A 13,154-nucleotide genomic window follows, 5' to 3' on the forward strand; every position below is an offset into this window, starting at 1 on the left:
CTTCATACACTGTACTCTTTTTTCTTCATCCAGGTTTTTATCCCACTGGGTTTTTCCTGGTAAGGTTTTAACGAGGCAGTGTCGCTCAAGATTGACTCACAGAAGCAGTGTCAACTACGATATTCAGAAAACTGATCAACAGTATGACTTAAAGATATTTTTGCCATGCATCAGGGGGAGCGCGCTATCAATAAAGATCTTCAAACACTGTACTCTTTTTCCTTCGTCCAGGTTTTTATCCCACTGGGTTTTTCCTGGCAAGGTTTTAACGAGGCAGTGTCGCACGCGCGTCAATATACATAGAATTTTATGTTACACATGATTATGTACTCTTTTTCCCTTTGACCAGTTTTTGTCCCACTGGGTTTTTACTGGCAAGGTTTTTAACGAGACATATTCCGTATCATTTGTGGTCTCCAAGGGGGAGTGTTGTAAATATTAAGGTGGAGCCCACCTCCAATGAAAGGAGTTTAGTCTATATAAGGGCTCACCCTTCTCTTTGTAATAGACACACAGATAGAAATGAAAACAGAATGAGAAATCAGTTTCTCTACTTTCTCTCTCTCTCAATTTCCTCTCTAATTTCTCTAGATTTATAACAATATATGTATAAATTATTATATATATATTTTTGATAAATTATTTTTGCACATGTTTGATATGTCAAAACGTGATTTATAGGGAGTATCCCTCCTACACCTACTTACTTAAATATAGTTAAAACAGATCCCCTGCGAGCCCCTCGACACTTGACACAATCCTGGCCGTCCATTTTGCTAACTCGATTTTGTTTGCTTTACGATATCCGCGTCTTCAACGGACCCGATCGTCCAAACCGTTAACTGCATCACCTTCCCGCACGACGACAAACCAGTCATACGCTCACAAGTTAACAATAGCAAGTAAAAAACAAACACTTATTTTTTTTCCTCTCTCACTCGATTCGGAGTCTCGCTGTCGACGGTGCTATGCTATCACCGAACACCGAAACCCTAGTTGCCTAGCTCGGACGACGACGACGATGATGCTGATGTGGAACGGTGCGAGGGACCTAGTGTTAGATTCGGACGACATTCCGTTTGGGACGGGCTCGTGGTTCCTCTACGCCGGAGTGTCGTGCCTGCTGGTCCTCTTCGCCGGGATCATGTCCGGGCTCACCTTGGGCTTGATGTCTCTCAATCTCGTCGACCTCGAGATCCTGCAGCGGAGCGGGAGCGCCACCGAGAAGAAGCAAGCTGGTCTGTTTTTCAGAAACGAAATTAAATTAACAAATTGGTGCTTAATCAACTTAATTAAGCTTGGTTGTGAAATTAACGGCTTGATATTGATCTGTACGCAGCTAAGATATTACCTGTTGTGCAAAAGCAGCACCAGCTTTTGGTCACTTTGCTTCTCTGCAATGCTTGTGCCATGGAGGTACTTAATACTTTTTGACTTAATTAAATTTTATAAATTTGCGGTTTGCCAACGGATTAATTAGTATTTGTATTGATCTTTGATTTTCCAGGCGCTTCCTTTGTATCTTGATAAAATCTTTCACCCCTTTGTTGCTGTTGTGCTGTCTGTAACATTTGTTCTGTTATTTGGAGAGGTACGGCTTTTCTCATTTTATTATTAATTTTTGCAATGCAACTGGGTATAGCCTTTAATCTTGAATGGGATTGTGCCTGACTTGTTCCTTGTCATGTTGGACTAGATTATCCCACAATCAATATGCTCAAGATATGGACTTTCTGTTGGTGCCAATTTCGTTTGGCTTGTTCGCATTTTGATGTGCATCTGTTATCCAATTGCGTACCCAATTGCCAAGGTAATGCTTATATCCTTGTACTGTATCATCGAATTTCAATTTTCTCTTCAAGTTTTTTAATTAATTGTTTTTGGGGTTATGAGACATTTAAGATATTGCATCAACAACACTGAGATGACTAAAATGGTGTTTCAATACTATATTTATGATCATTTCCATATTTGGATTAAAAAGTATGTTTCCTGATTCAGAAAAACAGAATAAGGAGTGAAGTTCGATATGTTTCAGATTCATAAATTGCTATTATAGCTTTTAATTTAACCCTTGGTTTCAGGTTCTGGATGCTGTACTTGGTCATAGTGATGATTTGTTTAGGCGAGCACAGTTGAAAGCCCTAGTCTCTATTCACGGCAAAGAGGTAAGCTGCTTAGGTTGGAAGTATTTATGACATGCCACCGCTTGCATTTGCCAGGATTTTGTTCTGACTACTAATTTTGTTGAAAGCTCTTTCTTTTGTTGCACAACAGTAGTAGTGATAAATGATACAACTACTTCTTGGGGTTATATCGGGCTTTGTGATTTGTAAATGGCTGCTGAAAATTCCACAACAGTTTTACCTATTCTAATGATTTTCTCTTTTCTTTGACTTGCTTTTTCTGTCCATTTTAGGCTGGTAAGGGAGGTGAACTCACGCATGATGAGACAACAATCATCAGTGGAGCGCTAGATTTAACTGAAAAGGTGCCTAATGTCTAAAGAAGTATTCTAAAATTTTCATTTTGTCCATATCTGCATTTGACCTGGAAATTTATGAGACATTAAAGAGAGATTTGAGGAAAGATTTTGATTCTATTAGGTCATCTTTCATCTTTTCTATTGGGTTATGTTCATGTGGATGGTCCTTTTATATTATCAACCGCTTTTGTCCAATGTGCATTTTTGTAGTACTTGCTCTGTGGCTGATACTGCATCCAAACTATTTTAGTGTCACTTCTCTTCCAGGGTATTTCTTACATTTTTCGGGCTTCTGCATGCCATTTTAAGTATTGAGATAAAGCCAAAATCCATGTATGCATGTTGCATTGTCTTCAATATGTGAAGTATTCATGAGACTAAAGTTTCTTTTGATGTCCAGACTGCAGAGGAGGCTATGACGCCTATTGAATCAACTTTTTCCTTGGATGTAAATTCAAATTTAGACTGGTGTGTTTTCCTTTGGACTTTTTTTTCTTCTTCTTTCGTGTTCATTCTTTTGTGATACTAAAATAGCAGTGACAGATACTGACATCTCTAGATCCTTACGTTGTTTCTGTATCTGCTGATCTTTTAAGGAGAATATAGTAAGAACTAGGTAGTGAGAAGGAATTCTAAGGATCACGGTTGATGTTAAGATGCGTCTTGTTCTTCTCTCGTTTTTCATGATATAAGGATATATGTATTCTTAAATGGTTGTATATCTTCTTATTAATCAGGAGTAAACACATGAACATATATTTTTTAATCCCACTTTCCTAATGCAGGGAAGCAATTGGGAAAATTCTTGCACGAGGTCATAGTCGAGTTCCTGTCTATTATGGAAATCCAAGAAACATTATTGGCCTCCTACTGGTGGGTGTGAAAACTTTAGCCTGTCTGAAGTTTGTGTATGTGCGTGTGTGTCTTATATGATATTCTGTTATTGGTAACAGCTGATGGTAGAATTTGCAAGTCATTTTTATAATTTTCTTGTGGACTTAGGTGAAAAATCTTCTCACAGTACGAGCAGAAACGGAGACTCCAGTCAGTGCTGTTTCCATTCGAAGAATTCCCAGGTGTGTTATTTTCTCCATATTCTCTTTTATGTATCTGTTCTCTGTGGGAAATTGTTAAATTCTTATGCATGGATATCCCAGGGTTCCTGCAGATATGCCTCTGTATGATATACTTAATGAGTTTCAAAAAGGAAGCAGTCACCTGGCGGCTGTAGTGAAAATCAAAGGAAAGAACAAGAACCTTTTGCCAACTGCTGACAAAGAGAAATTTGAAGAGGATAAACTGTCCCATGAAAAATCTCAATTAGTTGCCTCCTTGCTAAGCAAGCATGATGACAAATCAGGGAGTGTTGTTGTCAACATCGATAAATCTCCAAAGTCTCTGACAAACAAGCCAACTGAGGATATTGAAGATGGGGATGTCATTGGAATCATCACCCTGGAGGATGTTTTTGAAGAACTTCTGCAAGTAAGCTCTGCCTCTAATTTATAGATTCGGAATGGTCTATAAATTGTCATGGACTTTGGCTTAGTAGCACTCAACCCATTTAAACTATCTTTTCGCGGTTCAGTCAGTGGGATAGTATTTGTTCCACTACAAAATATGCGCATATTATTTGTTTTCATATTTCCATTGTTTTAGATATATTTTCCTGATTCCCCTTTCTAATGCAGGAGGAGATTGTAGATGAAACAGATGTATATATCGATGTACATAGGAGGTACGATTGGATCTGAACTCTCTCTCTCTCTCTCTCTCTCTCTCTCTCTCTCTCTCTCTCTCTCTCTCTCTCTCTCTCTCTCTCTCTCTCTCTCTCTCATGGTCAAGTTGCTTGATTAATTTGGAATGCATGATTTGTATAGGATACGTGTGGCTGCTGTGGCAGCTGCTTCATCCATGGCACGAGGTCCATCAAGTCGGAAGTTGCTTGCAGTAAGTTACATCATTCACTTGTCAATCTTCATTGCCAAGTCATTTGAACATGAATTCATAAACCACTATATGGATTTACATCATCATCAGTTCCCATCTTCTTTGTTAAGTGAGATAAAAGCCCATTTCCTGGAAAAGCACAAGTTTTCCAGTAACTGAACATTTCACCAAATTTGCAATTTGTGAAGCACATGGGGCTATATTTGAACAGAATTTTCATCTGCAAAACTCCAATGTTTTTGTGCTTCTTACATGCATTGCTCGCGCTTAAAGTACATTTGTAGTGCATAAATGTGTAGTAGCTCTATGCAGAAGAATAATTGAAGGGGCGGGAATCATCATATAGTAGTAACTTCATACAAAGTAGCCAAAATTAAGAAAAGTTTGAAAAGTATCAAATTTATTAGCTTCCTCTCCAAGTACATATTTTGGAGAATTACAAGTTGTATTTCATTTCTGTGAGCTGTTCTGGAAGTTCAAAGTTATTTGTCTAATTATAGATTTGGTTATCCTTCAGGGACTAACTGAGCATGGACAAACCCCAAAGAAGTCCGCAGAAGATGATGCACATTCGGTGAGGTATTCAGGGAATCCTCGGGAGCCTCTTCTAGGCAACAAGAGATGACAACGGTAGTTCCAGACTTCCGGTTGGGAAACAAAGTTGCGGTGGGCGGCTACCTTCAGTCCTTGTTAACTATCATGCCATGCCACGAAGTTGTGGTCAACAGTCTGCTTCCTTTGTTAAAATATCAAGATTACAGTTACACATCTATAAGCTAGGCTTTTCTTGTAGATTATAGTGTGCATGCGTATATAACTGGATTTAAATTTTGTCAAGTTTTTTTGTTCTTTTGGTAAAAAATTTTGTCAGTCTACAAACTGGATCTGTCCAACCACAGTAAAACCCATTTGGGTTATTTATAAAAGCCTACCAAAGAGAAACAGATAGATAATTAACGGAAGGGGAGGGGCCTATAAATGAATAATTTCACCATAAATCTTACCGACTTAGTTCGACGGTATGGACAAAGGGAATCCGATTTTCCTGTTACCGAAGACTCGGACAAAAGGAAAATGTTGGAGATAATATAGTGTATTACCTTTTCTAATATAATTTAGAGTCGTTGCATGGTTGCTTGCTTCATCTCCCATCTTTATTAGAGGTGTGATATAATGTGGTCTTTCTAGACAAAAAGAATACGTTAATCAAACAATGAAAATGTCAATGGTGTTTACCCCAATAAAAAAGGGCCAGTGATTTCATGTTCGAACGAACACCCCTCTCTCATTTCCTTCCTAACTTTGAAAAGAAATAATAATTCAAACAATGAAAATAACCAGACAAACGAAAAGTAGGAGCACTTGCACCACAATCTGGGGTTCATTTAATTTTCATACAAAATCTCAAGAAATTGTCTTTGACCTAATATGACATTCAGGAGACTCTTCCATATATTTGAGAAAAAGAAAAAGAAAATAAAGCAATTATTTTTCTTGGGTAAATAATGAAAAGAAAGCATTCATTTTCAGAAGCTGATTTTTCATTATTTGTGGACAGGGAAAGACATAGCCTCGTTTGGTTCATGAGAAAGAAGGCTTGGGAATGAAAATTCAATTGTTTTCTTATGTTTGATAAGTCCAGACATGGGAAATGGTTGCCTGACACATGAGAAAGTATGGAGGAAAGTGAAGCCCTCCTCTTAACTTGGGTTTTGTTTTCCCACCTCATGAAAAAGTTTGGGAAAATGAGTAAACATTCAATGCACAATTTTCATGACTATTTTGTCCCTATGAACAATTTATAATTACAACGTATCATTAAGTGCATTCTTTTTTTATTTGATTTAATATGGGTATAATTAAAAAATTATACAAACTTTGTTTTCCATTCCTACTCAAACGTGAGAAATGGATATTTCCATTCCTACTCCCAGTTACTTTCCCGATATTACCAAACGTGGAAAATGAATATTTCATTCCCATTCCTTGGGAAATGACATGAAAAATAATTTCTCCTCAAATCAATTCCGTGAACCAAACATGGTGTGAAAGAAAGGACCAGAAAGCAGCAGGAAAGTTCCCAAGTTCCATGTCAGCTTAACCGTTATCCAGTGGCCCATCCAAGTTCCGACGAATAAAAACTTGTTTACCCTGACTAGCGGCCCATATCAGCCGAACAGTCAAATTATAAACCGACGGAATTACCCTCGCATAGTAGCTAGATTAACGATTGTACCCGTTTCCTTAGCCGCGTGGGTCAACTCGCCCCCAGCCCAAGCCCAGCCGAGTTTTCTAGTTGTTTATTTTCCCGAGAATCGAACACTACAAATACAAATATCGTACAAACCTGAAAACCCTTCTCCTTCCTCCTTTCCTGGTTCCCACTCAGTCTCTCTCCCCCTATCTGAACGGTCAGTCTTTATGTTCTTGTTATTTCCCTCCGTTTAGTTGCCCAGAAAGGATAAGAATCGCAGAGAAAGGATTGTGAAATTTCGCGTCTTTCTTTCGTTTTAATACCAGGTTTAAAAAAGTTAGAAATTTTTTATTCTGAATTCTTTTCTTTTCGTTTTTAGGGTTTTTTTTTAATGTTATTTTCTCGGCAGCCGAACAGAGCGATTGTAATTTCGATTTCATCTCATGCGTATTTCCCCGTTGTGATGAATTTTGTATTGTCGGCTCTCAATTTCGAATCAAATTCTGATTTTTTCTTAAGTTTAAACCAAACGGAGAATTAGGTTTACAGAGTGAAGGAAAAAAAAAAAAAGTCATCTTGGATCTTGACATCATTTTCGTTTTCTTGTGTCAAATTATTGCTCTTTGTTGTTTCTTTGGCAAAAAAATTATGTTTACTAATATGTGGAGTTTGGAACTCTCAAATGGATGAATTTTTTTTTGGTATGTGCAGGTTTGTAGCTCTTGGATATGGGTTTCAATGCGGTTTATGGTTGCTTAAAGGAAGTTTTTCCACAGGTACCGGTCTTTACCTCAAAAGGCATTTTTTGATTAAATTATAATGTTATCTTTGGTATTGTCTAATTAGATTTCCTTGTTTGCCTCAATTTCCTTTTTGCCTTTTATTTCTTGTTTTTTAGTTTTTATTCCGGCAGATGCTAATGATTACTACTAGTTGGATTTCATGGAATATACACATTGTCGTCCCTAAGATCTTAAGCAAAAGATTTGTACAGTTTTCTTTAATATTCCTTAATGTTAGAGCTGTAAGATTAGGGAATCTATGTGTCCTAGGATGCTTGAATTGTCTTTTTGGTGTTGACTCTGCTGACTCTCCATGTTATTTCTTCTAATGCTGCACAGGTGGATTTTCGCCTTCTGAGGGCTGTTGCTATTGAACATCCCACCGATGCTGATGCAGCAGTGCTTGATGTTCTTACTGAGCTCCCTTCCTTGAACACACAATCATTGTCTCTTGTTAGTCCTGCACAGGTTCTGCATCGCACAGGTTCACCAGTTACAGGTAATCTATAGCTTTTCATGAGAACTTTTTTCCAATTCCTGATATCATTCTGTTATTGACGCCATTATATTTTTCCTATTCCCCGTCGTTATATATTGATAAACACTAGAGTGTTGCCATTTTTTCTTTTAACCTTTAGATGGTTAATATTGTATAGGCTTTATTTTATGCATATATTCAAACCCTCTATCTAGTGGTAAACATTTGATATTTTAACAATGGTATTTATTTATATGTGCATGATGAACTTGCAGTTGACCACAAGGAGAAGGGTAAAGCATTGATGTACCAGCAGGTAATTAAGGAAGTAGGAGTTGGATCTCTACCAGAACCAGAAACCGCAGCTGGTGAGGATGGCAACAAAAATGATCATACAAGTGGTGCCTCTCATGATGAACCCACACCAATGGAGGAAGTGCATGCATTGCATAATGTCCCTGTCACGGCAGATCCTTTGAGGATACATACTCGAAACGAAGAACCGATTTCTGATGAAACGGGTTTGAATTTTGATGGCAAAGTTGGGCTTCAGCAGTCTCCATCTTGCAAGTCAAGCCCTTCAATGCCAGAAAAAGATTGGGTGAATGGCATCTTGGATGAGCCACTTCCTGCATGGAAGAATTTTGATTTTCCTGTGCATGATGATTCTGATTTGGCTATCAGTGAAACATGTCATAAAGTAGAATCATCTGCTGTTGACTCTTTGGTGGACGTTAAAAGTTCTGTGGCTCAGCTGGATTCTTCTTTTATAGAACATGCACCGGATGCTACACAGTGTGACTTTCATTCAGAATTCTGTTCAGGCCCTCTTCTTGCTGATGACAACTTACAAGCAACTGGTACTTCCAAGCAAGATTGCTCTCCCAGGGAAATGGTTGATATTGAGGAGACCACACCGAACAACAAATGCAATATTTATGTTCTTGAAGAGATAATTGAAGATGCTAAAAATAACAAGGTACTAATGGATTTACAACTTGTTAGCTTTAGACTTGCAATTCAGAAGTAAATGCATCTACCATAAAAATTACAACTGAATAATTTTTTGTTCAATTACTATCAGATTCTAAACCTAATGATGGTAGTTTATCATCTTGATCCTTTCTTTGTGACAATGCTCTGTGTTTTCATTTGGGTCTCTTGAAGTGGCTTTTAATTCTTCCGTGTGAAACAAGTACTATACGATTTTGTCTTTTGAATGCAATGATATTATGTTCTATAGATTTGGTTTCGGTGCTTCATTTCATCTTTGTATCAATAATTTGTATCATCGTGGGATGTACTGGTGATAATTATTGGCTGACATTTGGGAGCTTATTATTAATTTGAGTAGTTTATTACGTGTTTACATTGCTGATGCAGCATCTTGATGGAGTCAGTTTTCAGCATCATTAATTTTTTTTTTCTCCTCTCTCTTATGATTGAGTTCCTAATTATTAAACAATGATGCAGAAAACCTTGTTTTCAGCGATGGAGTCAGTTATAAGCATGATGAGAGAAGTGGAAGTCCAAGAGAAAGCTGTTGATATTGTCAAAGAGGAAGCTTCTAGGGGAGGTTTGGATATCATGGTCAAGGTGGAGGAGCTGAAACAGATGTTGGCACATGCGAAGGATGCAAATGACATGGTTGTAGATTGCTAAATGAGATTAAGATTATAAGTTAATGGATTCTGAATTCTGCTGTTCTTTGTCAAGGGTGCATCATAACTGAGGATGTATTCTTTTTTCTGCAGCATGCTGGAGAAGTGTATGGGGAGAAAGCAATTTTAGCAACTGAAGTGAGGGAGCTCGAGTCTAGATTGCTCAGCTTATCGGATGAAAGGGATAAATCACTTGCAATTCTGAATGAGGTTATTACTTCAGTTCATCAAGTTGTTCATCACACTGCATTAATTTGTTGTCATGCTATGTTTAACTAAATTATTTATTCATCTTTTAAATTTCCTCATTTATTATGCTATCCTTTTCATGTTGTATTCTTCAAAGGCAATGATTATATTCTCTGTTTCACTACTCTAATTATCAAGAAATATCATGACAGAGTTCATACAGAAAAAAAAAGGGGCAAATGTTATCCGTCACTTATTTGGCTACAATCGATGCACAGCAGCTGATACAAAGATATCCATTTTCTTAGTTCATTATTTGTTTGGTAACTGCAGATGCGTGAAACTCTTGAGGAACGACTGGATGCAGCAACTGAGGCAAGGAAAGTGGCTGAGCAGGACAAGCTAGAAAAGGAAGAATCTGCACGGACAGCTCTTGCTGAACAAGAAGCGGAGATGGAGAAAGTGGTCCAGGCGTCAAAAGTATTGCAACAGGAGGCGGAGGAGAATTCCAAGGTTGCAACTATTTCCAATGACCATGGACCTACTCAAGTAGAGTAACTGATGATATAATTTCATTCTAACTTCTCTTTTTGCAGTTGCGGGAGTTTCTGATGGACCGTGGTCGCATTGTCGATATGCTGCAGTAAGTAAACTTGTCAACATTGTTTTAATATATTAGTTTTGTTTCCTTTCGAGGCTTTCTAAATTTCTTTTGATAGTTTCATGTCTATGTTTTTTCTGCAATATTTAGTTTTATGGTTTTGAGGAGATAACATGGTACTTTGGTACTTGTGCAGAGGAGAAATTTCTGTTATTTGTCTGGATGTCAGGCTGCTGAAAGAAAAATTTGATGAACGGGTTCCACTAAGCCAGTCTGTTTCCTCAAGCCAGACTAGTTGCATCTTAGCTTCTTCTGGCTCATCATCCCTGAAAAGCTTGGGGGCATTTGATTTGCTTCTGGAACGAGTCGAGTCACCAAAGTTTGCAGAGAAGGCAAGTCCTGCTCCTTCTGTTGATGGCCTATCACCAACAAGCAGACTTGAAGATGAAAGAAGAGAACTTGCGCAAGCACTTGTGGACGAGGGGTGGGAAGTTGTCGTCGACTAATAACTGGATTTCTAAGCCTACTATTGCATACATTATGGTATTGTGTGAATACGACCAACAAGATCAACTTCGAAGGATTTTCGCCAAATGCATTTTTGTTTAAGTTGAGAGTAGGGTTTATACATACATATAAAATATAATATATTTGGAGTGTTATTAGTAGTTCCATAGGGTTGAGGAGTACTAGTTGAGCCTCTCTCTCTTTCCGCATACTACTTTGAAAGTTGCGAGTACTTTCTATATTCTATCATGATTTGTACAGTACATATATTCGAAACAAAACAATAATGAAAACTTGCGGAGTTTTGAAGATATTATTCTACACCAGGCCCTCTTCAACGCTTACAAGGCTTTCTTTAACTCTAGCCCAGAAAACCTTTGTGAACTCGATTCGGCCAAGTGTATATATAATATATATACATGTCCAGATGCTTATCGACTAATGGATCCACTAAACATGAAGAAAAGATGAAAAACGGCTGCAAGGTCAAAAAGGCTTATAAGCTAATCATATTCTTCCCCTCTTAATTGCTCAGCTCAGTTTTTGACCCAAGCAGTAATAGTAAGTTAACCTCTGTAAATTGGCTTAATCTCATCTCGGAAATGAGTTTGACAGACAGATTGGATTGGACGTGCAATAGTGTCATTATTTATAAGCAAGGAGGAGTTACATTAATTATTAGAGAGATCCATACATCATATCATACGGTACATGTATGTATTTACATAGTCAAATCAAATACACATTTCGAAATTGGAGCTATATATATATATATATATATATATATATAGCTTCTTCAACTTACTTTAACCTACCTACCATCTAAGCCAAAACTGCGTCACTCTTGTTTGCTTGATCATTATACAACATGCAGATGCAGAGAGAGACACCACAACATCCACCCGTACGGCATGGTTAATTACTCACCCTAATCCTCCTACTGAATCCCAAGCTTGGAGTGGAGATTGATCAACAACAAGAACAACAACACAGTAGTGCATGTGCATGCTTCAACTCAACTGAGCTAATTAACATAATTAATTAGCCTTTTAAATATATAGTTAATCATGCCAGCACAGAAGCATCACACTGCATCTCCATACGATGTAAAGCCGTGCCCTCTGCTCTCTTATGTGCTTTGAACACCGTGTCCATGGCCGAAGCTTCAAACTGCTCCTTGTTGTTGGGATTGCCATGGCTGCCATGCCCATGCCTATATATATACAAACAAAACCAACACACAAATCGAACTTTGGCTGAGATTTTTTGACAATTAACTAAAGAAGTTGGAACTTGAAACTAAACTTGTTGTGTTGTGGGTTTGAAGGGGTGTTAACCAGGGGCTTTAAATAGAGAGACTACAGAACAGAAGAAGAAGAAGATATGCGAGGAACAAATATGTGGTGCTTGATAAATGTTGGCCACTGGTTGAGCCAAAGGGACAGGGAAGGGCCCCACTGTTTTTGGGCAACATGACAAGGCACACCCTCTGCTCTGGATAAGGACCTCTCATCGACTCTTCCCCATGGAGGGGCCATCCCCTTGTCTCACTGACATTGATATCTGCATGCATTTGCAATATGCATAATGCATGCTCAAATCAATCACCTAAACAATTCAGAATCATTAATAAGTTTGATTAAAATGTCATTCATGCATGCACTGTGCACAAATGGGAGTTTTCTTCATGCATTGCGTATTCTAGAAAGAGAATATCAAAAACCAAACAGATTTGAGAGAGATATAGTTTGTTTTATTTATTTATTTATTAAATAAATCCCACAAATAATACACTTTAATAATAGTCAAGGAACATTAGTTCCAGTTGATGCTCTCAATATAGATTTCTAAAATTAATTATATCATAAAAGTCTATTAATAGACTAATAGTGATAAACATTTAAAGCAACAAACAGTCCAAGGGGACTGAAGGAGCTATCTACAATAGATAACGTATATTATCAAAACAATTTTCAGCCGTTTTACTCCTGAATTATGACCCTAATTTAGTACTTGAATTTATTAAAACAACCAATTTAAACTTTACCGTTAAATTTTATGAATTTCATCTAAAATCTAACTGTAGATGTGAAATTGACAATTTCAATTAATTCGGGTCCTAAATTGGTTGAGTTTTTAGTTCAGGGGATTAAGTTCGATTAGGGTCCTAGTTTGGGGGTATTTCAGCAATTAACTCTCATCAAAGTGGTGGTACACGTGTCCCTTAATTTGGTAACAAGTATAAGAGCTAATCTTGTTCACAATCATTTCTTTTTTCTGAAAGAAATCGAACTTGAAAAAGCATAT

The 13,154-nt window shown here is 37.5% G+C and overlaps 3 protein-coding genes across 4 annotated transcripts; 2 read left to right on the forward strand and 1 right to left on the reverse strand.

Moving 5' to 3' along the window:
* Positions 874-5,392, forward strand: LOC18768933 (DUF21 domain-containing protein At4g14240). The gene is made up of 13 exons (XM_007201727.2): positions 874-1,238; positions 1,340-1,416; positions 1,508-1,591; positions 1,697-1,810; positions 2,085-2,168; positions 2,420-2,491; positions 2,886-2,953; positions 3,271-3,358; positions 3,488-3,561; positions 3,643-3,970; positions 4,177-4,223; positions 4,366-4,435; positions 4,953-5,392. The coding sequence occupies exons 1-13, from the start codon at positions 1,022-1,024 to the stop codon at positions 5,058-5,060; spliced, it is 1,431 nt and encodes a 476-aa protein (XP_007201789.1). The 5' UTR covers positions 874-1,021; the 3' UTR covers positions 5,061-5,392.
* On the forward strand, positions 6,731-11,168 carry LOC18766849. Of its 2 annotated transcripts, none has more exons than XM_007198931.2 (9): positions 6,731-6,846; positions 7,341-7,405; positions 7,751-7,910; positions 8,165-8,868; positions 9,363-9,536; positions 9,644-9,760; positions 10,073-10,252; positions 10,336-10,382; positions 10,537-11,168. In XM_007198931.2, the coding sequence occupies exons 2-9, from the start codon at positions 7,358-7,360 to the stop codon at positions 10,844-10,846; spliced, it is 1,740 nt and encodes a 579-aa protein (XP_007198993.1). In that variant the 5' UTR covers positions 6,731-6,846; positions 7,341-7,357; the 3' UTR covers positions 10,847-11,168. The 2 variants fall into 2 exon arrangements, with proteins under 2 accessions (XP_007198993.1, XP_020425747.1); XM_020570158.1 differs by lacking the exon at positions 6,731-6,846 and adding an exon at positions 6,847-6,955.
* LOC18766299 lies at positions 11,787-12,180 on the reverse strand. The gene has a single exon (XM_020570159.1). The coding sequence runs from the start codon at positions 12,056-12,058 to the stop codon at positions 11,909-11,911; it is 150 nt and encodes a 49-aa protein (XP_020425748.1). The 5' UTR covers positions 12,059-12,180; the 3' UTR covers positions 11,787-11,908.

The sequence above is a fragment of the Prunus persica genome, chromosome G8 (genome assembly GCF_000346465.2).
Source record: "Prunus persica cultivar Lovell chromosome G8, Prunus_persica_NCBIv2, whole genome shotgun sequence".
Taxonomy (NCBI): Eukaryota; Viridiplantae; Streptophyta; class Magnoliopsida; order Rosales; family Rosaceae; genus Prunus; species Prunus persica.

Coding starts and splice junctions, on each gene's coding strand:
- LOC18766849 (XM_007198931.2), top strand. CDS start 7,358: ATGGGTTTCAATGCGGTTTATGGTTGCTTAAAGGAAGTTTTTCCACAG. Junction 7,911..8,164: donor CACAGGTTCACCAGTTACAG/GTAATCTATAGC, acceptor ATGAACTTGCAG/TTGACCACAAGGAGAAGGGT. Junction 10,383..10,536: donor CGCATTGTCGATATGCTGCA/GTAAGTAAACTT, acceptor GTACTTGTGCAG/AGGAGAAATTTCTGTTATTT.
- LOC18768933 (XM_007201727.2), top strand. CDS start 1,022: ATGATGCTGATGTGGAACGGTGCGAGGGACCTAGTGTTAGATTCGGAC. Junction 1,239..1,339: donor CACCGAGAAGAAGCAAGCTG/GTCTGTTTTTCA, acceptor ATCTGTACGCAG/CTAAGATATTACCTGTTGTG. Junction 4,224..4,365: donor TATATCGATGTACATAGGAG/GTACGATTGGAT, acceptor TGATTTGTATAG/GATACGTGTGGCTGCTGTGG.
- LOC18766299 (XM_020570159.1), bottom strand. CDS start 12,058: ATGGGCATGGCAGCCATGGCAATCCCAACAACAAGGAGCAGTTTGAAG.